The 27,342-nt window shown below is 41.9% G+C and overlaps 1 protein-coding gene across 1 annotated transcript in view; it reads left to right on the top strand.

The window, feature by feature from the left end:
* Window positions 1-27,342, top strand: part of UBR3 (ubiquitin protein ligase E3 component n-recognin 3) — a 146,516-nt gene that overhangs the window by 81,965 nt on the left and 37,209 nt on the right. Inside the window, exons 27-30 of the mRNA XM_060257442.1 lie at window positions 3,734-3,844; window positions 5,945-6,145; window positions 7,019-7,155; window positions 19,865-19,950. Coding sequence (XP_060113425.1) covers window positions 3,734-3,844; window positions 5,945-6,145; window positions 7,019-7,155; window positions 19,865-19,950 — 535 coding nt within the window. The remainder of the gene's footprint in view (window positions 1-3,733; window positions 3,845-5,944; window positions 6,146-7,018; window positions 7,156-19,864; window positions 19,951-27,342) is intronic.

The following is a 27,342-nucleotide window of genomic DNA, read 5'->3' on the forward strand; positions in this document are numbered from 1 at the left end:
TGTGGGGGGGCAGGTTAGAGAAGGGATTGTAGTTCTGCAGAAGTAATTCTGAGAAACCCTGTAGCTGGCTATAGACATTGTTTGCCTTCAGCTAGGTTTAATTCTTTCCTCAGCCATGGTGTTTACTGGGTGGTCTTATGAAAGTATCCATTTCCCTGCTGTAACACTTTGTTTGATAAATTAGTATGCCAATTATCCTGTGCGAAAGTGCCTTTCAGTTTTCGGGAAACAATCGGAAATTAAAAAAATAGATTTGTTATGAATGACACACTGAAGGGGGGGGTGTCCATGTCGAATTGCTGCTTTGTTAACATATTGATTATTTCTCATTTATATTGCTTGCTAAAACAGGAGATGAAAATACCTTCTGAGAACCGTACAAAGAAATATCAATTCCAGAAGCAAGACTCATTCATTTCAGATGTGCTCCTGTGTATTGTTTCCTTAGGACAAATAGGAGGCGTTGAATATAGTCTTCCTCTAAAATTCCAGCCCACTATTATATTGATGACTCCCAATAACTAACTATTCTAATGCTACTGGAAGACTTTTTCATGATTTTGAAGCTTTTACAGTTGAATACGATGAGATGTTTCTCAGTAGTGATTTTATAGAGTTCAGTATTAGAAAAAAAAGCTTTTGTTGAGTGTTAAGTTAAAGTTTTTAAACGTCATTACTGCAAAATTAGCAGTAACGAAAAAGAGCTAATTCAAATACTAGCTACCCCTGTTTGTCTGATTCTTCATGTTTTCACACTGTCTTCCATGTAAAAAAATGGATAGTGTTCTAAAACCACATTTTGGCAGAAGTCTTTGAGCTGGATTCTTATGACCTCAAAAGAACATGTTGGGTCTGTCAGAGGAAAGTGTCTCAGCTGGAACTTAAGTACAGTCTGCTAGAATAGGCCAGTCCATCTAGGTTAGCATACTTTTTCCACATAGCGGCCAACCGGTTTCCCTAGAGGGCCCAACAAAAAGGGCATAGAGGCCTTCTCTTGGTGTTTCCTCCCTGAAGTGGTATACAGAGGTGTGCTGTCTCTGTATATGAAGATTCCTTCCAGTCACAATGGCTACCAGCGACTGATAGACCTCTCCTCTATGAATCTGTCTAACTTCCTTTGGTTATGGCCATTCACTTTTAGTGAATCGCCATAACCAAAGGAAGTTAGACAAATGTTAGATTTTTAGTGAATCCCCCAGTTTAACTTTCATTGAGTAGCAAAGTATTTCCTTATGTCTATCCTGAACCTATTGGGTGGCCTAGAGCAATGGCTTTCAACCTTTTGGGTACCAGGGACCGGTTTCATGGAAGACAATTTTTCCACAGACCGGTGTATGTGTGTGCTGGGGTTTTTGCAGTCCCAGGCTCCCCTCTGTCCCTGCCCCCCCATGGGGGTCTTTAAATGAGAGGTAGGTGAAGATTGCTGCTGCGCTGCCCCTTCTGCCTGCCTGGAACCTGGGTGGATGAAAGAGGTGGAGCAAAGCCACGTTGCCTCTTTCACCTGCCTGGATCCTGGGTGGCGGAAGGGGCAGCAGGGCTGCTCCGCCTCTTTCATCCATCTTGGTCCCGGGCAAGCGAAAGGGGTGGTGCAGCGCCTCTGCTAACAGGTCACAGATCGGTACTGGTCTGTGGCTGGGGGTTGGGGACCCCTGCCCTAGAGTTCTGGCATTATGGGGGAGGGAGAAACGCTCCCTCTGTCCACTTTCTTCATCCCTTGCATAATTTTATAAATCTCCAGGGGAACAGATATGTGGGATTCATAGATGACACCGGGTCTTTCTGAACAGCAGTCTCTTGTGCAGCTGGAATCCTTCATCTTTGAGGAACTGGATTAATATTTCATACAAATGCTGTGTTCTTTTTTAAAGTCCGAACATTCCTGGCCCGATGAAGATTTTAGTTAGATCAGTGGTTTCTGTTTTCTTTTAGCTTTCTCGACCACTACTGTGCTAAAATGGTCACAGCAGGGAAGGTTTGATCCTTAAGTTTCTATCAGCATACAAACAAGAACCTTTCTTAGCCCCCTGAATAGTTTGCTCAGCTGAGCTAAGCAATAAAAATCCTGTTGTTGATCAGCTGTCCCCCTCAGCAGTAGGTATTCTTACCATAGCGGCAATTAGCTTTAAAAGGCAGCATTTCAGTTGTAAGAAATTGTTTGCAAGGTACCAGATGGAGCCTGTATACTTTGGTGAAAGGGAAGCATCAATTCCCTTTTGAAAATGGCCTGTATAGTTGTCCGCCACAGAAAGGCACTCCAGGCTTATTTCAGTATTATTAGCTGGAAGACAAAGGTTTGTGGTTGTATTTGGTTTATTTGAAGGTTTCAGTGAGAAAACATGAGCTGTTACTCAAGCAGCAAAGGGCACAATCAGAGCTTCCTTAGGGGCAGAGATAGCTGAACCCGTGCTAGGAAGGTCCTATTTCTTCTGCAGATTAGAGGCGTGGAAGTCAGAAAGCAGGTATTTCAGAGGGCTGGGCTTCTGGTCTCAAGAGAAATAATAACAGCTGCATGCCATCAAGTCACAGATGACTTACGGCGACCCCCATAGGGTCTTCTTGGCGAGAGATAAGCAGAGGTGGTTTGCTGTTGCCTAACTCTGCAGAGCAACTCCAGACTTCCTGGGTCGTCCCCCATCCAAGGACTAGCCGCAGCCAACCCTACTTAGTTTCCAAGCTCTGGCAAGGATAAGCTAGGCTGAGCTATCAGGTTGCTCTGCAGACAGGTGGTCTCTCAAGCCTAAAAAACTGAATAGCTTCTGTCAACATAGCCAACATAGTACGCTAAGCCTGGAGGGTCAGGTGGTCTTACAGGGAGAACTGATGCTCCTAAGCCCAGGAATGTCAGCCAGGTGGAAGGCTGTGCTGTGGGGCAAGTTTTGCTCCTTCCCTTCTGCACTTGGAGCCATTTACCTGGTTCCAGTCTAAATTAAAGCCAGTGGGAGTGGGGGGGGGGAGCAGACCAGCGGTCTTGTTTTTCAGAGCATCTGCATGGTGATCTGAGTAAAAGTTTATTTTGGCACTCACTTAATTTTTATTTTTAGCACTTGTGCAATTAGCTGAAAAGTGCAGCAAGGGGGCAGGGGAAGAAGACAGTGTTGGACTGGCCTAAATAGCTGGCCGATCAGTGTGGTGCAAATCCAGCTCCTCTTCAGACAGAGAAGAAGAAGTTCCCCAAGTGTGTGTTGCAACTGCAGGGAACATAGGCCCAGAGTTAGTGAGTATCTGGATCTGAAGCCCCTTACCCGCGTGATGAAGCTTCTAAGCAGAGGAGAAGACATTGACTAACAGGGTACTATTGATGGCACAGAGTTACTCCTTCAGGGGATCCACATCCTTATTCAGGCAACAACAGTTCCTTTTCTGGGCATTACTCTACCATGGCATGTTCCCTGAGTCCTTTGTCTGGGATACAGGATTTCAAACACAGAGGCCATTCAGCCCTTTTTCTTGCAAACTGGGGAAGCAAGAGTTTCCTCTGACTGTCATTATATTAAGAGTCTCAAAGTACTTGGGAATACATATGCATTTTGCTGCTTCATTTTCCATTAAGAATCCGCTCTGTAGTTCTGTCTGTTCTAGAAACTGTTAGCGTGGTGAATGAATTATACCATTATTCAAGACTTGTGTCAATGATTTCCAGGATCTGGACCTCATTCTTACATTTTTAAATAATGGTGTTTATATTAAAAACAAGCAAACTCTTAAATCTTATGTATATTGTGTCTTTTTAAAGAGTTCCTGTCTGCAGTCAGTATCAATTGGCTGGGAAGGAGGTGTGTATGTACAAACCTGTGGACATACATTGCACATAGATTGTCATAAATCCTACATGGAATCATTACGGGTAAGTCAAAACAAACATTTTCAGTTATTGACCTTATAAGTGCTGATGTGCTTCTACACTTATAAATGAGGATTTTTATAATGCAGGGCCTGAAATCCATCTTTGTACATGTATGGTTGTGGTGCTAAGTTTATAATATGGTCCAGACTGAAAATTCAGAGCTAAACTTTTAAATTTAGTTTTAAGTTCTGTCTCCGCCTGTGTTAGGCTTTGCCAGTAGCAAAGCCCTTTGTCTGCTTGTGTAATTTACAGAGAGTTTGTATGTTATGTTCAGTAACAGTTTTATTTAAGTGGCTGGTTTGATATGCTAGAGCAGGGGTTGCCAAACTTGCTAAAGTAAGAGGTACAAAAAATAAACATGAGATGTCTGAGAGCCTCAAGGCATTAACAGATATTACACACATGACTTTATTAAAACTCTTAATAATTTATTTGCACAGAAATGTAAAATAAATGTGTATGCACTTTACAACATGACCTTGCTAGAAGGAGACTTTTTAAAAACAAAAGCTGGGAATAACAGTCCATATAAGACCAGCATAGGAAAAGGTTAGGGAATGATGTTTTGGCACCAGTGGGAAAAGGAAACACACATGTACCATATAAATCACTGACCACTGTTTGCATCATTATGCATCTCTCTTTGTCCTGACGCCAAGGTTAGTCAATGCAGTTCCTACAAGAGCCATGAAACTTAAGGGGGAATCCTTTGCTGCCCTCTTTAATTCCATCCCTCCTTCCAGTGGCCCCTTAGCTCTTGCACTTTCTTTTCCCACTAGGTCTTTGGGAAACCTCTGCGGTAGAGGAGAAGAGCTTGCCAGTCTGCCTATTTTTCCCTGCTTTTCCACTTCACACATGGCAGAAATAGTCACCTACTTATGGGTCAGCACTCAGGGACTGACTGAGGTCCCAACGCTAAGCAAGCTTACTTGAGAGTAAACCTGCATTAAGTTCCTCCTTGACCTCTGGAAGCCACACAACATGTATGAAAGGAGCTAGAACAAGAAGAAGAGTGGGGTTTTATGCCACACACATTTCTCTACCTTAAAGAGTCTCAAAGTGGCTCACAATCACCTTTCCCTTCCCATCCCCACAACTAGCACCTTGGGAGGTAGGTGGGGCTGAGAGAATTGTGACTGGCCCAAGGTCACCCCACAGACTTCATATGGAATCAAACATGGTTCCCCAGGTTAGAGTCTGCCACTCTTAACCACTACACCACAGCGGCTCTCTAGTAGCACCCTTCCCAACATCTATTTTGCCCTCTTTATGCTGAAATTGTGGGGTGTTGAAGTCACCTCAACCCCTGTAATCTCTGTTGGCTTTTTGAAGATGGGATGGGACTATATACAAAGGAATTATTGCCATGCAAGAAGGACAAGGAAGCACAGTCAAGCACAATAAACCAATTCCTGCAACCTCTCACCAGTATTCTTGAAGCACCAGTGTGCACATTTGCTGCCATAATTTGGGGAGATTGGTTAGAGGTTACAAACAGTTTAAGCAATTCTTCAAGATGCTCATTGGTGCCGTCTGAGATAACCAGAGTGGTGTAGCTCTCCTCTCCTCCTTTTTATCCCCACAGCCCTGGGAGGTTGGTCAGGCTGAGAGCGTGTTACTGGCCCAAGGCCACCCAGATAGGGTTACCAGTTCCAGGTAGGGAAATACTTGGAGATTTGAGAGGTGGAGCCTAAGGGTGGGGGAGGACTTCAGTGCCATCAAATCCACCTTCTAAAGGGGCCATTTTCTCCAAGTGAACTAACTCTGTCACCTGGAGATCAGTTGTAATAACAGGAAATCTCCAGTCACCACCAGGAGGTTGGTAACCCTACAACCAGCAAGCTTCCATGATGAGAATTCTCCCACATCCTAGTCCAACACGCTAAGTCCTATTCCATAATGGCTCTTAGGGTTGCTTCTTCAAAGTTTAAGCTTGTATTCAATCTTTGTTACTTAAATAGTCATCTTTGTTACTCAAACATCATCCTTGTTTGTGGTTGAGTAACTTTCTGATTTCTGACCCCATGCTCTCTTTGGAATTTTACAGATTACAGTTGCTTACTATGTTCAGAAACTCAGTTGTGTCTTTATTTCTTTTAGAATGATCAAGTCCTCCAGGGATTTTCGGTGGACAAAGGAGAATTTACTTGTCCTTTATGCAGGCAGTTTGCTAACAGCGTCCTCCCATGTTATCCTGGCAACAATGTGGAGCGAAGCCTTTGGCAATGTCACACTAATAAGACAATGCAAGATCTCATAAAGGAGGTGGAAGAGCTTCAAGAACAGCTGGGAACTTTCCCAGTAAGCATCAGTGTAAGGCAGAAAGATCCTTGTTAATTTGCCTCCACCTTTCAACTTCCTTTTTCATCTCCCTCTCTCTACTCCCTCTGCATGATTACTTTACATTTTATAAAACTTACAGGCTGGATGTTCTCTTCCATTTCTTTGTTTAAGAGCTTAAATAACTGTTAAAATATTACTTCTGAATTCTATTACATTGCTATTAAAGTAGGCGATGACATTATTAAATTTTTGCTCTCAGATTTTCAGTCTGTGCATCGGTAATCAGATTCATATTTCAGGGTCCTGCTTTATGCAGATCTGAACTGTATTACTTGGAACATTTATTTCTATATAGTACGATGCATTGATCCCTTGTAACTTGGAGCTCTTTAAAATGTGTTTGTATTTAGAAGTTTTTTTTATAGTGATGTTCAGAAAGATGATGTTAACAATATATATGCCTTACGTTGCTGTCCTAAGCAGAGTAATACCCTTCTAAGCCATATTGACTTTAGTGGACTTAGAAGGGAATAACTTTGCTTAGGACAGCACTGTTAGAATCTTTAGACTTAGCAATCAACATTCAGAATTTTCCCTTGCAAAGGATTAGGGTGTTCATTGTTGGTTTCTTTGTTGAATAACTGCAACAAATGGACATCTGAATTATATGAAGAATCATAGCTGTTAAGAGGACTGTTTCCAACTCTGTTTTGGTTTGGATGCCATTTCATTATGTAATATTTCAGATTCTAGTGCATATAGCTATTATATCATTTATCATAAAAGCCATTTTTAATTTTTCCTGATTTATTATGCTGTCTTTTGATCTAGATAAACCAGCCATTTATGTCACCTTTTTCTCTTTTTTTCTCTCCAAATATATATGTATAGTCAGAAACCAACTTAAGCAAGGAAATGGAGTCTGTGATGAAGGATATCAAAAGCACTACCCAGAAAAAATACACTGACTACAGCAAGACTCCTGGATCACCAGACAATGATTTTCTTTTCATGTATTCTGTAGCCAGGTAAGATAAGAGGCCTTTTTTGTTCATTTGTGCGTTAATAGAATAGTTGCTGCTTCTCCCCTCTCCCCCCCCCCAAAAAAAAATATCTTGGCACCATTTTCCTTACCAGTTTAGTTCTGAGAGATGAGGCGTTATGCATAGAGCTAGAATCCTGCCTTTCTTGGAGGTCTAGATCTTTATGAGTGCACTAATATATCTCTCTCTACGTGGACCCTACATCTAAGCAAGCATTTACAGTGGAGTACTCAAGGACTGAGCTGTCTCTGTTGAAATGAAACAGATGCTTTTCTGTGCCTGAATGGTCAGGGTTTGAATCAGAGCTCTTGTACATGCAAAGTACTGCGGGATTGTTTTGCACAGGTGTAATCCACATTCCATTCTAGTCAGTCATGAAAACTCACACTTATTTAAATGAACCCGAAATTCATTTGACTTAAATGTTAGTGTATTCTCACTGACTAAAACAATGAATGTTTGGTTCCAGATTCTATTTTTAGTCTCTTTCTGTTTTTCTTCCTTTTGAAGTGAAACACAGCAAAAACTAGTTTCTTATAAGGGTAGATCAGCCATGAAGTACAATTGTGTTTGTTCATTTGGCGATTCTAGATATCAGGAATGCTTTTAAAAAATAAATATTCAAACATTTCAGTGCAGCCTTTCCACCCAGATAAGGTCCCCAAAGCTGTGCCTCTTTGTATATGTGTGCATACAAAAACGGAGAAATTTGGGTGCCTGAGGTTCTGCAAAAGTAGACAAACGGGAGTGCTTCTGTAGTTAGTCGATGTTGTATATTCTAATAGTAAAGTCAGTCAAACCACAGGATACTTAAATACAGCAACTGGAGCTTTGACTGGACAAGACAGATCTTTCTACAAACCTGAAAAATGCCCCAGGTTTGCAGAAAAATCTGAAAAAAGCAACAATATTGGGGGAGGGTTTTAAAAAAAATAATAAAAGGAGCACCTGTAACTATAAATGGATTCTGTCAGTGGTTGTTGCTAGGCAACCATGGCATTCAAGACTTGGTTTCTGTGAGTAAATGGCAAGGCGGGGGGTGGGTGGGTAATGTCCTTTCCAGGCCTTTTTTTACCTTAGAAGGATTCTTCAGAGCCAGGCTTGGTACCACCCAACTTGCATGATTCACCTAGGCCTGGCTGCTTGCTAATGTCCAACAATGAAAAAACAGGGACGGGAAGAAAGAATTATACAAGGGAGATATCTGGTGTTTTCTGTGCAGACCTGGGAAGTCGAGAGCAGCGGGGAGGGGGTGCCCAGCGGTGCCCCTGTAGGCCAGGTGGCACCCTAGGTGGCTGCCTAGTTGGCTACTTATACACACTGGCCCTGAATAAATAATTATTTATAAATACTAAAAAAGGAAAAATAAAATATAATCTTGTTAATAAGTTAATGAGGTTAGATTTTTGAGTTTTACTTCATTGGGAATGAAAGTCGCCTGGAGTTCATTTTGCAAGCGGCTTCCAAAAAGTAAAGCGAGTTTAGAAGGTAATTCCTACTTCAGACAGTTTGGGAGCCTGCGGCTTAAAATATTAGAGGGTCCACTCACAATGGCCTTCATCCAACAAAGAGCAGAAGGCACGCAGAGTTTTCCCACTTGCCCCTCTGTTTCCACAGCCTTTTTCAACCCCAGATGTGAGCTTTCTGGGGGCTGGAAGGGGCTAAAAGAGCAAGAAGGAAAGTAGGCAAATCATGTTCTGTGACACTGACAATATATTTTGCACTGAGCTGTAGATACAAGACATATATGTACTGCACTAGTTTAGAAAGGGCTGTATGTATCCACACACTTCTCATATGAAGCTGCCTAGTTTATTATCCTTGTCAGTTCTCTCTTGTAAATTTAGGTGTCTGTTGTGTTCATATACCAGGGTTGATGCCATGTTATCCAGAGGTGATTCCCTGTTGTGCTCACATTACCATTGCAAATTAAGAGGAATTCACAGCAGTGGGGGGTCTCCATGTTATGCCCTTGGGCCCTCAATTTCCTTTTCTTTGCAGCCAGAGTGCTTCTTGCCAGCTTTTTGTATGTTTTGTTTTAATTGGTAGTAGGTGTATTTATTTAAGTCAATAAAAAAGTCTAATGGTGGCAGGGGTTTAGGGTATGGAGTGGAAGGTTCACTGGGAAATGGCAGGGGATATGGGAATCCACACCTGCCTATCCAGATGGATTGCAAGTCTGTGATCTGTCCTGAAAGATTGTGCTAGTGCAGATGTGAGAAAACATGCCAGAGAGAGATGTGAGAAAACATGCCGGAGAGAGCCAGTTTGGTGTAGTGGTTAAGTGTGTGGACTCTTACCTGGGAGAACTGGGTTTGATTCCCCACTCCTCCACTTGCAGCTGCTGGAATGGCCTTGGGTCAGCCATAGCTCTCGTAGGTGTTGTCCTTGAAAGGGCAGCTTCTGTGAGAGCTCTCTCAGCCCTACCCCCACCTCACAGGGTGTCTGTTGTGGGGGAAGAAGATAAAGGAGATTGTAAGTCACTCTGAGACTACTTCAGAAAGAAGGGCATGGTATAAATCTGTGGTCTTCTTCAAGAAAGCAGGGGGAAGCCTCCAAGGTGAATGGCTACACAGCAGTGTCATTCGAAAGTTCACCTCCATCCAGTGCTGCAGTAGTTGCAGGAGTGTGTGGAATAAAACTTCCATGTGGAAGTAGCCATAGAGGGGCAGATGATGGATTCCAACCTGCAGATCTATTTGACTAAGAAAAGATCCTTCAGCTCTCACATTGTCTTGTGTTGCAGGAAGGCGTTTTGAGTTAGTGTGAGCTAGCTTACAAATTTTTAGCCTGTGGCTCACACATTTTTGTCTTTGCTTTGGGGCCTTGTTTCCTGAGCTGACTTATGCTGTAGCTCACAACTTTAATGCCAGTAGCTCACAAAGTAGAATTTTTGCTCACAAAACTCCACATCTTAGAGGGAGTTTGCACCTGGAGAAAATAAAAGGGCTGCAGCAGTCACAAGGGCATAAAAAGCAAGGGCAAGGCCTATGGTGCAAAATAAGGTAATATATATATCTATTATTACTCAGTTAAAATTCCCAAAACTCCCAATGCATTTTGCCAGCAGGCTTCATCAGGGGAATCTAAAATATATAACACACACTTACGTATTAACTTAAACAGACTTTTTCAAAATTATAAGGAATTTGTAAAAAAGAAAAAAGTGGTGCTCAATTTTGGATCTTGTGATCCTCATCATTGAACCTTATGGTAACTTGTCATTGAAATTTATAATCCTCATAAATTGAAACATCTAACCAGATGTTCACCAACCAACCACTGGTAATAAAATACCAGGCTTTTAAGGAGGAATGATAAGAGTTTAAATTTAAAAAATTCCAGCAGGATAAAATGGATTATGAATGCTTACAAGACCACAGAACTCTACAAGGAAGGTACCTTTTGCTGACTCTTCAGATGAACAATACCGTCCACTGCCATAGGGACCCAGTTAGTGATTGATACAATGCCTTGCTTTCAAACACGTTGTCATCAGACTCTTTTTCATAACCGGTGGTCGCTGATGTAGTAACACAGTTTTCATTTGCCATATTATATTCTCCAAGCAGCTTTGTTATTTTTTTTCTCCTGACTGCGCTCAAAAAATCCATTTGTGTTCCTTGTTATGTCTGCTCCCAAGTATTGCTGAATGCTGCCCAAATGCTTAATCTTAAACAGGCGTTGAGTTCTTTGTATAAACCATTGCAGCTGCATGTCATCAAGGAACAGAAAACATAAATCATCCACAAATACAAACAGATAGCATTTAGTTTTCCTAACGGTTTTGCTGAACATACATGGGTCAGCAATTCCCTGTGTGAACCCAAGATCAGTTAAAGCTTTACTCAGACATTGATTCCACGCTCTTGCACTGTACTTTAAACCATACAGGGCTTTGTTAAGTCTTAACACAAGGTTCTGGTTAGTGCTTTCAAACCCTGGGATTTGCTCCATGTAGAGCTCTTCATCTGTTTGGGCGTTTAAATAAGCAGTTGTAAAATCAAAATGGTGCACCTGCATCTTATCAAGCCCAGCCTTGCACAATGCTGTTTGTAGCATATCAGAGGTGACCGTAGGGGCAAACCCTTCATCATAATCCTGTCCTTCAACTTGGGAAAAACCCCTTTCTACTAGCCTGACTTTTCTCTGCAGCCCACCATCCAATAAGGATTTCAGTTTGAATAACCAGCGGCAACTGATAACATATTTGTCAGCAGGTAAATTAGTCCGAGTAAACACTCCATTTTCAGAAAGAGAATCATGTTCTGCTTGCATGGCAGTTTGCGAAGCTTGCCTTTCTGACTCAGGCAAAGTTAACACCTCCTGATAACTTTTCGGCTCTTTTACATACACATGATTTACAGTAGTGGTATCAAACCCAAATCTGACTGGAGGTATACCCTTTGTACTTCTGGTAGAAACTCTAGGCACCTGTTGCTCACTCTGTTCACTCTCAGAGGATTGTTGCCTAGGAGAGACTATCTCCTGTTTTACACTTTTGGTTTCCTCTGATAAGGGGAGTACGACCTGCGAAGGCAATTCATTAGCATGCACTCTGTGCCAATTCTGGTCTTCACAAAAATTGGCAGACCTACTAAAGCTCAGCGTTTGATGTTCATTAGCAAACCTGTATGCTTTCATTCCTGCTTGATAACCTAGGAAGAGAAGCTTTTTGGAGTGAGCTCCCCCTTTTCTCCTCTGGTTTAAAGGAACATTCACCCAGGCCTTGGTGCCAAAAATTCTTAAATGTCCCAAACTGGGTTTTTTATCGTACAACACCTTGTAAGAAATGTTATCTATAGACCTAGACCAAATCCTGTTGCTTATGTAGCACACAGCCTTTAATGCTTCAGCCCAGTATGTAACAGATAAACCAGTGTCAGTAAGCATAGACTGCATCATATCTTGCAAAACTCCCCTCTTTCTTTCAGCCACACCGTTTTCCTGCAGTTGACACATTTGCCACTCTGTGGGTTATACCTTGTGCTTGCAACCATCTGTTAAATTCAGAAGACATGAATTCGCCTCCCATGTCAGTCTGCAAAGCACATAATTCATCCAATTGCTTCTGTACCTTCCAGGCCCAATATTTTACTGTTGTGAACACCTCAGACTTCTTTTTGAGCACATACACCCATGAGAATCTGGAAAAATCATCAACCAAAATTAGTGCAAACCTCTTATTAGAGTGGCTTTTGGGGTAAGGTCCTATCACATCTGCATGTACTACAGCCAAGTTTTGCAGACACTCTGTCACTTTTCCTGGCAACCGGGAATGCTTTTGATTTTGTGCGTTTGCACACTTCACAATCAAGAAACACTTTGCATTCCTTCACTCCCTCATGCCCCACTATAGCAAGTGTTTTGCTGATAGTGTTAAAACTGGTATGCCTCAGCCTTCGGTGGAGTAAATGTACACAATTCTCATGAGGTTTTGTGTTAGTTACAACCTGTGCTCCCACAGATAAATTTTCAATAACATAGACATTGTTTTGCAACCTTCCCGCAGCAAACACCCGGCCACCCTTCATTATTTTGCAAGAATTGCTGGCAAAAGTCACAATAAAGCCAGCTTTGTCCAGAGCAAGCACGCTTAGCAAATTGTTTTCAAGAGCAGGGACACACAGCACTTCTTTGAATGTGTGTTGAAGTGCTGGGAATGTGACACTTCCCTGACACCGTACAGCAGAGTTCCTGCCGTCAGCTAAACTCACATGCTGCAGCGTTGAGGACTGAGTGTCATGTAGCAGGTATTCGTCTCTGCAAAAGTTCTGAGATGCTCCTGAATCTAAAATCCACACCCCACGTTAAGCAGCCACATCTGTGACCACCAGTATGGCCTTCTGGTTGTGTGAAGAGTTATGAGGCGGCCCCCCAGGCCTGCCTCTCTTCTTCCACTCCAGGCACGATCGTTTCAGGTGCTGTGTAGACCCACAGCAGAAGCCTCTGTGTACTTTCAGAGCAACTTGAGACGCCTCTCCATGCTTTTTGCTCTCTGCTCGGCTGGTCTCGCACCAAGGGGTAGGTGCTTCTGAGATCTACACTGTTTTTTTTGGGGGGGGGGGAAGGGGGTTGTATTTATATGCCTCTGGGTGTGTGTACACCTGGAGGTCACGGAGATTTCTAGTGACTGATCCCTACTGAGAGCCTGGAGGATATTCAGAGAGGTGGCTGAATAAAGCCTGCCCCCATCTTCAGGCTCCTGGTATTCCAAGGAGGTCTCCCATCCAAATACTTGCCAGTGTCGATCCTGCTTAGCTTCCAAGATCTGACAAGATTGGACTTGCCGGGTTTATCCAGGTCAAGGCTGCATGAATTCTTGTGATGGCACAGAGAGCCTGAAAGGTCACTGTCTCATGGTTGCTTGTGCCATGACATTGACAGAATAATGTTAGTGCCGCTCTTACTGTTGCTAGAAAAGACTTGTAGTTCTTTATTTTTCTTCTTCTGTGACCTGTAAACAAATTAATAAAAGCATAACAAGTTTTAAGGATTAATTATTATAGAACATCTGGATTAAATTAAGCCTAACAGTCTTTCCTTCTGGCCTGGTCACTGAAGCATATAACAAAATAATATCGTTTGTGGGGGGACCTGTGGGTGGTGGCCTAATGTAGGCATAGCGAGTCAGGAAAGCTTGCGGAACTCAGCAAGTAGCTTTAAAAGGAAGCGGACTCTCTTTGTGCAGTGCACATTGGTTACCTGATCTGCTTAATAGGATAGTATGGCCATGGAAAACTTTTTAAAAGAAGGGAGGGATAATGAGATAAGGAGAAATTAGGATCTGACTTATCCTCTCCCCAAGTATTTGCTCAAGGAGGACTCACTTGGGCCCAGATGAGTAACTGGAGGGAACTATTTATTTGCATTATTTATTTATTTCATTGGCAATATTTACGCTATTTCATTTACACTGTTGTGACCCACCCTGAGCCCGCTTGTATGGAGGGTGGAATACAAATCTACTAAAATAAATAAAAATACATTATTCTGTCAATGTCACAGCACAAGCAACCATGAGACAGTGACCTTTCAGGCTCTCTGTGCCATCACAAGAACTCATGCAGCCTTGACCTGGATAAACCCGGCAAGTCCAATCTATACCACTGTGTATAAGCTTGTTGAAACCAAGATCCTACACCACAGTCCCTAAGAATTTTTTGAGTAACTATGCAAATCATTTAGTGCAACTCTGTCGCCTGCTTTAAAAAGCCTTCCTGAATAACTTGATTTTGCATAGTTTACCAAAAGCCAAGAGAGGGTGAGTCTTCCCAACCTTAGGCAGGCTGATCCACAAGGTAACCGTGTGTGCCTGTTTACCAAGAGATCCTTTTTATGCTTCGTTTTCATTGTAGAAGAAAATGCTGTCTCAGAAGCTCTGATGTGAGCCTTCACTTACACAGGGTCACCTTTAAGCATTTCAGCATTCAGTTGACAGTTATACTGAGACGCTGAGAGAATGTAATGCCAATAGGGCTTAGTAAGGCTTGAATGTAGGGTGTTTTGCAGTGGAGAGTATAAAAATACAGAGTAGCTGATGATGATATACATAAAAAGTGTCACATAGGAAATCCTGAGGTTACCAAGGAAACAAGACATGTTGAAATATGCCTGTTCCTTCATCTCTCTGTTAGTGAGTTGATAAAAATCATACAGAGACTGTGAATCAGGGAACCATTTTCCAGCCAGTGATAGAATTACTTCTCTTCCTTTCTCCAGCTTTCTTTGCCCAAACCTGCTTCAGCCACATTGCTAAGTGTGTTTTAAATTTGAATAGAATATTGACGTTTGAAATTTGAGATGTTGTTTTTAACTGTTAATCTTGATTGCGTTGCCAAGGCGTGGTTGGTGTCTGCTTTGGTGTCTGTAATGTACATAGGCAGACTTTACTCTGATAGACATCCTTCCATCTTTACTTATGCTTCCAGCATAAATGTACAATGGAAATGGGAGTCCTTCCATTCAGGAAATGGGAGTCCTTCCATTCAACATGGTCCTGGAACCGAGTGTGGAACTATCTTGAGGATAATATAAACTAAATCAGTTGTGTGAAATAGTTGTTCTGGTGTCAGATTAGACTGTGGAAGTTTTAGCTTTGTTTCTCTTTGGGAGTATAACTAGACTAGGAATAATTTGGGAGCCTTTCCAAACAACTAGCTTCTTACAGGAGCAGACTTTTCTATTATATGCAGTCACTCCAGCAAATTCTAGAGGTGTACCTATTATTAGTCTCTTGCGATATGAAGCAGTAGAGTTTTGTAATATCTTAAAATTAGCAGGTGTATAGCGGCAAGAACTTCCGTGGAGCAGAACCAACTTCTGCAGTGTTAAATTAACATAGCAAAGCAAGGAGGAATGGTCACTGTAATTACTTTGTGTACATTGCATTTGGGGTAGAAGATTACACCAGATGCATTTCACTGCTTTCTGGCCTAAAATCACTGTAGACCAGAAAGGAGTGGAATGCATCTGGTATAGTTTTTTGTGTGTATCTGAAGAAGTGTGTAGGCGCACAAAAGCTTATACCCAGAATAAAACTTTGTTGGTCTTAAAGGTACCACTGGACTCAAACTTTGTTGTGTATGTGTTTTTGTTGAGAAGGTGCATGTGTATATGTATATGCATGCATTTAGCTTCTTTATGCTGGAGCCCAGATTTCCCCAGGGTCCTGTTTTTTGGTGCTGCGTGGAGGGCAAAGGCTGCCATGGTATCCTGGCCAGGTGGAGGGGGCAGGGCAACAACGAGCATGGGAAGCTGGTACCTGCCCTACTTGATGCCAGGCCTACCATTAGGGGTGGCTGGGTAAGTAGGAGATCCCAGGCTGCTTCTTAAGACGCTGAGCTTCTCCTTCCCCCCCCCCCCCCCCCGGCCTTCTGTCTTGCTGGCAGTATCAGCATGGGGCTACATCCTTTCTCAGGAAAGCTGGCTGTGTGCCCATTTTCCTGAGTTTGGGGATCCAATTAAGGGATCTTGGTGTGAGGATCAAGTGGTAAGTTCTGCCCAGGTGCATGGCTGGGGTATGACCCTCATGCTCGGGTGGCAGGAGAAACCATTTTGAGGGGACTACTCTTGTCTTCCCAAAGTTTCCACCAGAGCGATTGACATGCAGGTCTGTCAGTGAACAGGATCTGGTACCTCATGCTGTTGCAAAGCTTACTTCAGCTGTAACCGATAAAGCTGGGGCCGCAAAAGATGTGCCCTGACTTGTACAACCTAGAGTAGCCCAGACTTGTCAGATCTTGGAAGCTAAGTAAGGTCAACCCAGGTTAGTACTTGGATGGGGAGCCCTTCAAGAAAGTTCAGGGTTGCTATGGAGAGGCAGGCAGTGTTAAAAGCACCTCTGAATGTCTCTTGACTTGAAAACCCTTTAACGTTTGCTGCATCAAACCCATCTCGTTCATTCTGAACTGTCCTTTGAAAATCTTTTTGCGGAATTTCTTCTGCTTCTTTTTTCCATCTAAAATATGGAAATGTTTTGCTTAAAAGCAAAGGATGTTTGCTATCTGACAAAGTAAAGAATTGAAAAGATTCCGTAATCAAGCATATCTCTTGGCTATAGTAAGAGCAGGGAGTTCTATGCGAGGTTCGAGCAGCAAATGGGTAAAATTAAAAGGCACGTGGAAATAAACCTTGGTCTAGTTAATATTCCCTTGGCAAACTAACATGTGATCAGCGTTTCCTATTCTATCCACTAATATTAAATTTGTGTCCTAGCTGCTTTCCTAGTAGGTTTTTAGAAGTTCAGTGAGCACTGCAAATCGCCTGAAGAGTGGAAAATTCCCTTGTCACATAGATGCGCTTATCAGCAACAACCAGATGGAGCTCAGAGCAGGAACATTATCAATGTTAAATTGCTTTTTTTCCCTGGAGTCGGGAGGATTAAAGTGTTCTTTCAAAAATTGGTGACACAAGCTGCAAACTTAATATTTTGAAATGTTAGTATTTTAGTAATGTGTGAATATATTTTAAGCAAACATTGCATATGGAAAAACTCATCTTCCAGTAGATGCACCTGGAGTCCTTGCGTAATGTTTCTCTCAGAGCGAAGTATTTCTGATTTCTCTGCATTTTTTCTTCTTGCCTGGGCTCTAATGCCCTGATCCAGAAAAATGCATAATTAATAAATACAGCACACCTAGGGCCGGTTCAGTGGAACAACTTAGTGCCTTGCACAATCTTTCCCTCTCATTGTTGGTTGCAAATAACAGAGCAATGTGTAATCGCATTGGTTTGAATTTTAGCCACCAATAATTCTGGGGCACAGTTGAGTACCTTGTGGGCTACTGCATAGTTCCTAGGACTATGGGTAGTTTAAAATGAAGTGTTGTGGAAATTGCCACATCAAATAAAAGTGTTGCATGCTGTATTTCTCCTCATGCATACACAAGAGTCATATGTTTTTGAGAGTTCTTCTTGGAAAATAGTGCCTGAACTGGCCCTATTGGGGGGGGGGAGCAGGGTCTTCATTCCCTTCTCGCTCACTCATATTTTTTTAGCTAGACTCAAGTCCAGTGACATCTTAGATATCTATGAAATTTTCAGGGTCTAAGCTTTTGAGAGTCAAAGCTTCCTTTGACAGGTATCTGACTAGGGTTGCCATCTCTGGAGATTTTGGAGGTGGAGCCTGGGGAGGGGAGGGTCTGAGGAAGGGAAGGACTTCAGTGAGGTGTAACACGATAGACTCCACCTTCCAAAGCAGCCATTTTCTCCAGGTGAACTGATCTCTGTCACCTGGACATCAGTTGTAATCCTTAGGAGATCTCCAGCCACAGCCTGTTAGTCATGTCAGACTAACCTGATCTTTTTTGAGAAAGTTACTACCTTGCTGGATCAGGGGTTTGCTGTAGACATAGTTTATCTTGATTTCAGTAAGGCTTTTGATAAAAGTTCCACATACTATTATTCTTGTTGACAAGTTGGTAAAATGTGGTTTGGATCCTGTTACTGTTAGGTGGATCTGTAACTGGCTGACAGATTGCATCCAAAAAGTGCTTGTGAATGGTTCCTCATCCTCTCGGAGAGGAGTGACAAGTGGAATGCCTCAGGGATCTGTCCTGGGACCTGTTTTGTTCAACATCTTTATAAATGATTTGGATGAAGGAATAGAGGGAATGCTTATTAAATTTGCAAACAATACTAAATTGGGAGGAGTCGCAAATACAGTAGAAGACAGAGACAGGATACAAGATGGATCTTGACAGGATGGAAACTGGGCTAAAATAAAATTTTAACGAGGATAAATGTAAAGTTCTGCATTAGGTAGGAAGAATCCAATACATCATTATAGGATGGAAGAAACTTGTCTTCACAGTAGTATGTGTGAAAAGGATCTAGGGGACTTAGTGGAACATACACTAAACATGAGTCAGCAGTGTGATGCAGTGGCTAAAAAGACAGATTCAATTTTGAGCTGTATGAACAGAAGTATAATGTCCAGATCAAGTGAAGTGATGATATCACTTTTCTCTGTTCTGGTTAGACCTTATCTAGAGTATTGTGTTCAGTTTTGGGCACCATAGTTGAAGAAGGATATAGACAAGCTGGAACATGTCCAAAAGAAGGCAACGAAGATGGTGAGGGGCTTGGAGACCAAGTCTTACAAGGAAAGGTTGAAGGAGCTGAGTATGTTTAGCCTGGAGAAGAGACAACTGAGAGGCGATATGATCGCCATCTTCAAGTATATAGAAGATGGTGCAGAATTGTTTTCTGTTGCCCCAGAAGGTAGGACCAGAACCAACAGATTAAAATTAAATTAGAAGAGTTTTTGACTAAACATTATGAAGAACTTCTTGACAATTAGAGCGGTCCTTCAGTGGAATAGGCTTCCTCGGGAGGTAATAGGCTCACCTTCCATGGAGGTTTTTAAGCAGAGGCTAGATGGCCATCTGACAGCAATGCTGATTCTGTGAATTAGGCAAATCATGAGAAGGACAGGAAGGGTGTGTGGGGGGGGAGGTGAAGTTCCAGCATTGTGCAGGACTAGATGACCCTGGAGGTCCCTTCCAACTCTATGATTCTGTTACCTGGAGCTTGGCAACCCTATGATCTGATAAAAGGAGTTTTGACTCTAGTCTCTTGAGATGTTACTGAATTCAAGTCTGGCTGTTTTACTGTGGACCAACATGGGTACCCTCTGAAACTATCTTATCTTTCAGCATCTTAGTGTGTTCCATGGGCGAATCTGTGTTTAAAACACTTTTCAGTTACCTTTCAAAGCAAGACATAAGGTGTAAGCCCCACTTAATTTGGCATAGGGTAACTTTTGTGTAGGCCTGTGTGAATTGTGTTGTGAGATTTATTTATCTGCTTTCTTTATTTATACTCTTCCTTTCCCCTGGTGGTGGTGTGGGGGGGTCCAAAGCAGCTAACATCATTCTCCTCTGCTGTGTTTCATCATAGCATTTAATCCTGTGAGGTTACACTGAGAGTGGGTCACGCAGTGAACTTCCAGGGAAGAGTGTGGGGGTGGGTTGAACCTGGGTTTTTCAGATCCTAGTCAGGTGTGCTGTAATTACTAGGCCACACTGACTAGGAATCACTTGCATTCATGAGCAATACATATGGTGTCATTTGAAAAAAAAATGTGTTAAAGATCCAACATGGCCAACTAAGGCTGATTTAAGCTTACAGGGTCAGCTTATTTCTTTTTATAGTATTTGTAAGTACAGAATTTTCCTTTTTTAAAAAACAGGACAAATTTGGAGCTCGAACTGGTACATCGGGGAGGCAATCTCTGTCAAGGAGGTGCAAGCACCGCTGGAAAGAGATCATGTTTACGTATGTATATTTTCAGTGTGATTTCAATCTGATACATCTTCCTAAAAAGTAAAATTTAAAATATTTTAAGGAACCTTTTTTTATTTTTTTTGTTTTCTCTCACCACAAATTTGTCTGATCCCCATTTAAAGCTGTAACCTCATTGGGTGTCCTGAATTCTAGTAATGTTGGAGAGGGAGGAAAAGTTCTCTATAGCCACTTTTTCTATCCCATGCATCTTATATTCTAATAGTCCCCCAATCTGTGGATAGTTAAATCTATGGATTGGGGGCATATGGAGGTTAAACAGATTTTTCTTCAAACTTGGGGCACGCTCCAAGTTTGCAGGAAAATATAATAATTTTTAAAAAAAATAAATTAATTTTTTTTTAAAGTTTTTAAAATCCCCTTCCAAAAACAAACCATCCATGTTGTCTGCACATGTGGAGAACATTTTTTCCGGACAAGAAGGCATTTCAGCCCAGCCTGAAGGCTGATCTCTGCACCTGCTCTGGGCCTGCCCTTAGAGTCAGTGGAGGAGGACGCTGGCAGCCAGGCTTGGTAGTGGATGCCTGCTGCTGTGCTGTGCCCAGCCACAGATGACACTGGCAGCTTTGCCAGCCGTGGGAGACACCAGCAGTTGCTCCAGGGTTGGCCGTAGCAGCAGCCATGTTGGGCTGAGCAGCAGCAGCAGAGGACGCAGTAGCCATGGCAGGCCTGGTGGCAGCAGCAAGAAACCCCAGGCTTATTAGTAGCCACACCAGTCTTGGTGGAGAGGTAGGATTCCCTCCCCCTCCTCCATTTTGTCATCTTTTTCTAAACCAAGAAGCCTGAGATTCTTTATTCTTTCCTTTCGTTGGACTTAACCATCTCGGTTGTGCACTTCTGTGAAATTTTTAAGGTATGGCAACCAGAATGTACAGTATTGCAAATGTGGTCCTACCATAGATTTTTACAGGGGTATTCTGATATGGGCCATTTTATTTTAAATCCTAGTGTCCATGATGGGAGAAAAACCTTGCAAGGATACTGACACCATAAGTTAAACTTAAATATATAAATAAAGATAGGTTGAATCCCGTGACTTTTTAAAAACCGACAACATTTTTCTGGATATAAGCTTTTGTGAGTCAGAGCTCACTTTGTCAGATACAAAGACTGTGTAAGATAATGTAGCTTATCTTTCTGATGTATGTAAACTGTGATGCCGTTGAATGAAAACTGGCTGTGAGAATTTACAGTGCCATCCTAAACAGAGTTAAGCCTTTCTAATCGTATTGACTTCAGTGAATTTAGAAGGAGATAACTGCATAAAATGGAACTGATAATCCAAAGTTTATTTCACAACTATTTTTTAAAAAGCCATAGAATTTGGCAGTGAAAGGAAGGGAATGTACCTTGCAGCTGCTCTGGTACTTTTGTTTCTTGTAAGCAAAAAAAAAAAAAAGTTTTTAAGTGAAAAATAATATTTCAGTTCATGCATCTATAAATCGGTTTTACAAAGATTGTCATTAATCGCATGTTGTTTGCACATATTAAAATAATAATTTTTGACATATCAAAGTCAATGTGTAATTTATAATCCACCCTTCTCACGGAGAGTCAAAGCAGATCATGTTATGTTAAGTCAATAAAATCAAAAGGATGAGGAGACATCTAATAAACAACATATGGCATTGTGAGGACAGAAAAGTGGAATACAAATTTCATAAGTAAATAATAGGACGAGACTTGCAGATGTCTGAAATGAGGCTTAAGTATTAAATATGACATGTTAAACAGTGTGAGAAATAATACTGCATAAATACAGATATAATGCAGTGAAAGTAAGATAAAAACATAACACAACAGATGATAGATATCAGTAGTATAGTCTACAGTCCCCTCTGTGGGAATGTCTTCCTGAATCAATCTTGTTAAAGTGTAACCCCATTTCCTTATGCTGTCAATTAGCACCTTGTTAGGTAGTTTAAGTGACTAGGCCGCTTGTTTGTGGCCTGGTAGGGATGGGAACACAGGTCTCCATCGTCTAAATGCAATACTTGAACCCATAGTGGCTTTTTCCAGCTGGGGTGCTTTCTTGAGGGAGAACAGCCCTGAAAGCTCAAACATTTTCCAATCCTCTTTAAGCACACAGCTTGCCATCTCTTTCTCTCTCAGGGCCACTTCTCACATCAGCCGCAGCCCAGCACAGAGTTACACACACTTTAATCTGTGTCAGTTTGTAGCCTTGATGTGTGGGGAGCTAAATGTGAGTCGATCACTGCCTTTACAAGCAGCAAAGAACCACTGATAATTAGGATCAGTCTGTGTGCAACACAGTCAAAACAAGTTGGACATCAGGAAGTCTCACTGCTATCACAGTGTAGTTGTGGGCATCCAGTAACAAAACAGTGCATGTGACTCAACCAAGGTTAAGCACTTTGAAGTTGCTTTCAGCATTGATTTGGGAGTTTGGCTAGGTTGTGCCAGTTATTTTCATTAGAAGACTGTGCCAATCATTGTCATTTTATTATATAGACCATTATATAGATCATTGTCATTTTATTATACAGACCAGTTCAGCTAATGCTCACTTGCTGGCTGCAGTTATTTGGATGACTCACAGCTGCTGCAGACCAAGAATGTGGATAGACTGAATAGTTGTAGCCTACCACATCTGTGTTTGGCTGTTGCTATCGTGTTTGATTTTTTATTTGCACATTCTTTTTGCCCTAAGACAGCATTGCTTACTTCTAGTTGTTTCTGTGGGTCAAAATGTAGTGGCCATGGCATAGATAGCAATGATAAAAGGATAGGCTTTCTACATGGATATCACTGATGTGAGATTAATGCACCACTGTCTGTATTGTCCATATCTATACATGAGGTTGTTCTACCCAAATCTACCCTCTACAGGTTATGACATGTCTATGTAGCCAAAGTGACTGAATGCACAGCGTTTCCTGCACAAAAGTGATAACCTGTATGGAAAACTTGCCACGTGCAAAGTAGATCTCTTCATACCTTTGACCATGCTCCTTGCTTTTGGTCAACATTGCAAGAAGGCATTGATGCAAGAAAACACAAGAGCCTAGATGAGAGATCCATCCAGTTCCCTATGGTAGACAGGCAGATGCTTATAAAAGCTTATAAGCAGAGGCCCTTCTCCACTCTTTGCCCACTCACAACACATATACAAGAGAGAAACCACCTTTGACATGGAGGCTGCATTTACCTACTATGCCTAATAGCTGTAAATATTCTCTATACGTCTCCCTTTAAAACTATCTAAGCTGATGGCCAGCGCCAAATCTTGTGACAACAAATCCAGTAAATTAATTACTTGCATTCATAATCTGCCTGTTTAATTTCCTTGGGTGATCTCAAGGTCTAGGGTTGTGAGAGAAAATTCACCTTCTTTACGCCATGCAGAATTTTGTAAACTTCTGTTGTGTCTGCTTGTTGGCATCTTTTTTTGGACTAAGAAGCTCCAAACACTTCAGCCCGTCTTCATAGGGAAGGTGCTCTTTTGGCTACTCTTTTCTGTAACCCCCCCTCCCCCAGTGCTATGACACTCATTTTGAGATAGGGGCAACCTGAACTGTAGACGGTTGGTTGGATCAGACCAGGAAAGGAAGGGTCCCCATTGACCACACAAAAAGCCTTTGCTGGGGATCATGGAACCTGAATGTACAAGAGCCATGTGGGAGGGGTGCTGTTGTAAGGTGGAGAACTTAGTGAGACTGAATAGAGGAAGCTTTCTGGATCCAGGCAAATTTTCTAAACATGACTGCACCAACATTAAGATACTATTTTGTTTTCCATTCCTTTCCCAGTGATTTTTTCCCTACTCCCATGCTCTATTTTTGGATTTTTAAAGATTTTTTTAATCACCACTCACCCAAAGGGCCTTACGGCAACTCACAACATTAAAACCATATAATGAGGTTAATAAAAAGTAACAAATATACAATATTAACATAAAAATATTAAGCGACTGAAATATGTGGACACCACTGCACTACTAATAAAAACAACTCAAATGTGGATTACCTTCTAAAGGCCAATCTAAACAATTCAGCCTTGCCTGCCCTGCAGCAGAATCGGAACAAGACTGGCAGGGCATGGGTGACATCTGAGAGTGCATTCCACAGAGTAGGAGCCACAGCTGAGAAGGCCCTCCCCTGGTGACAGCTAACCAAGCCATCCTTGGGTGAGGCACCTGCAAGAGGCCCCTAGACATTGACTGAAGGGAGCACAGGGGGGTGTAACAAGAAAGGCAGTCCCATAGGTATGGAGATCCTAGACCATTAAGGGCTCTATGGCCCCCAAAATCAATTTTTAAATCTGTCGCCACAAATTTAAATTTCATCAGTATATATGTGAAGAAAGGAATTTTTGCTGGGTTTACAGTTTCTTGCACTGAATCATCATTTTTATTTTCCCAAATTATTACAATTCTGAAATAAGGTCAGCTTTAGAGACGTTTCCAATAGAGGCTCATCAGTTTCATATCAGAGCTCTCTGAGAACTCTTCAGTGTGTCCCATCTGGACTCAGTGACTTGTTAATTTGCAGTTTGTCAGCTAGCCCTGCAACATTATCTCTTGTCAGCTCTATTTGGTTTAGTTTTTCTGATGCCTCTCCCTCTAGAAACATGTTTCAGGCCCAAGTATCTGTCAGACATCTTCCACTGTGGAAGGTAGGTAAAAAGAATTCATTCAGTTTCTCTGCAGTGCCCTTATCCTCTTTTAAAAATCATTTCATTCTTTTGCACAGCTTAGCTGGTTTCTTGCTTTTGAAGCATTGAATGTTGGTTATTGTTTCTTTTTAATTATTTTAGCATTGAAGATTTTAGCACCCTATTTTGTTTTCCTTTCCCTTTTTTTTTTAACTTGTGGATGATTGATATTTATTTTGCTAGTGTCCATGCTTCTTTTTAAAAAAATTCTTCAGTTGAGCAGATCTTTGACCTGATATAACCTTCACACTGGCAAAAGTGAAAAGTCTTATTTAAACTGGACTGCTACCTGTGCACAGCAGTTACCTATAGTAGCGCACCTGAGATCTTTAGCCTAGGCTGGTTTTGAGCTGGTGTACTAACTAATTACATGCCACTGTTTTGCAGAGGCAGCAGCCCAGTTTTAGCAAGATGCTGAGCCTAAGCCAAATCACAAGGATCACATTTAAAGGAGGCCTTTAATTTCATTGAAAAGAAAGCTTTCTTGCCTTTTATGGCTCCCTTAGCTCTGCTCATTAACAATTCTGACATCCTCTTGAAATTGTTTTGTACCTTTCTTAATTGCGAATATATTTTTTACTTGGCTTTCTTTTATCACGGTTTTAAATAATCTTCAAGCGTCCTGAGGAGATTAGACTCTCACAGTTCTCCCTTTCAACTTCCATTTACCTAATACAGTTAGTTGGTTTTTAAGAAAAAAAAAACCCTTAAATGTGACCGTGTTTGATTTCCTTGGCAACTTGTGGCATTACAGTCATGATTCCAAAGGCAGCAGGAAAAAGAGGAAGACTCAGCATGAGGTGAATTGACACAATCAAGGACGCTCCTGCTCTTATTTTGCAAGACCTGAGCAAGGCTGTGAACAACAGGGTATTTTGGAGGTCATCATTCTCATGGTCACCAAGAATCAGAAACAACTTGATGGCACTTAACATACACGCATGCTTAATGTGTCTCTCCAGATCCTGGAATTCGTCGTTCAGAGATAAAGAAAAATCACCCAAGATAATATGCTTGATGCAGAGTCACACAGTGACATGATCCATGACTCCAATTAGATGATGACCAAGTTCAAAACAACAAATGATTTGTCCTACTGGTTTAGGAGATGAAAGAGATTAAATAGCCTGGGGGGGGGGGCGGATAAGGCTAAGTCTTGTGGAACCCCGCACAGCAGGGGTTATTGGGCATGGCACAGACATGTTGTATGATGCCCAATATGCAGAAGAAGAGAGAACCAAAGGTACAACTCCCTTTTCAGCTTAAAATCCTAGCTATAAAAGCCCAATCTGTTGCAAAGTTTAAAAACTAGCCTTTCTGTTGTTCCGTATGATGATGTAAGCTGCCCTGAGCCCGTTTGTGGGGTAGGGTGGGATAAAAATAAATACATAATAGCAGGTCCGATTGAACTAAAGATAGAAAGCTTTATGAAAGAAGAAACATAGCTGGAGACCCAAAAAATTATACATTTGAGTTTTCAGGTGGGGCTCCTTTGGAGGCTCTCTGCAGTTAAAATATTGCCATGCCCTGTGCTTCTACAAACCCCAGGAGAGATACTTCCCAAGGGATCAAGTACATACAATGTCTAAATTTATCTTTTTGCTATAAAACCTGTTATGATTATTTCCACTGCCGTCTATTTCAAAAAGTATGAGTTCTTGAACAACTGTACTGATACGAGGCACACGTTTGCCTATTTTCATTAGAGGTGACTCTCTCCGGCTCTCATGTTAAAGCTAAGAATAATTTGCTTTCCCCATTTTTAGACATATTCAGATAAACAAAAAAAAGCTTGTATTTGTCAGTGTAGGGCTATTCTGCTTATTCTGCCCCCAAGCACAGTATCTGTTTCAGGTGTATCCCAGTGAAAACCTTTCCAGACCTTTATTCTTTTAAATCTTTCAATCATTCCCCTGAATTTTGGATAATGAGATGTCTCTCTTCGTGATTAAGTGCACTGTTCTGCATTAGCCTTGTAACAATTGTAAATTTTGTCGATTAGATATGGAATATGGTGTCCCAGGTGAGCTGTTACAGCATCGAGTGTCACTGGAGAAATGGCAGCAAATAGGTCAAGTGCTGTTTTAGTAGATTGCGCCAAGGGGGCAGCTGTGTGCTGGGAAGCAAAATTAGGAATGATTAATGTAACTGTTCATGCTGGCGGCTGATACAGTGCGGCAAGAACAGAGAATCAAATCAGCTATTCAGATGGTTCTTTTTAAGGTTTAAAACATTGTTGGTAGAAAGCGCTGTCCAGTTGCAGCTGACTTATGGTGACCCTGTAGAGCTGGGGTGGCCAACCGTAGCTTTCCAGATTTTTTTTGCCTACAACTCCCATCAGCCTCAGCCAGCATGACCAATGGCTGGGGCTGTTGGGAGTTGTAGGCAAAAAACATCTGGAGAGCTACCGTTGGCCACCCCTGCTGTTGAGTTTTCAAGGCAAGAGACAAACAGAGGTGGCTTGCCATTGTCTGCCTCTGCATAGCATCTCTGGACTTCCTTGGTGGTCTCCCATCCAAGTATTAACCAGGGCTGACCATGCTTAGCTTCTGAGTGCTAGCAAAATCAGGCTAACTTGGGCATTCCAGGGCTTAAAACATGTATGACTATCTGGCCACAGGACAGAAGACTTGAGTGTGTGCTCGATGCAAGGAGCTCCTGGTCCTCGGGGAACGAGTTTATACCCCTGAG

The sequence above is a fragment of the Heteronotia binoei genome, chromosome 16 (genome assembly GCF_032191835.1).
Source record: "Heteronotia binoei isolate CCM8104 ecotype False Entrance Well chromosome 16, APGP_CSIRO_Hbin_v1, whole genome shotgun sequence".
NCBI classification, from domain to species: domain Eukaryota; kingdom Metazoa; phylum Chordata; class Lepidosauria; order Squamata; family Gekkonidae; genus Heteronotia; species Heteronotia binoei.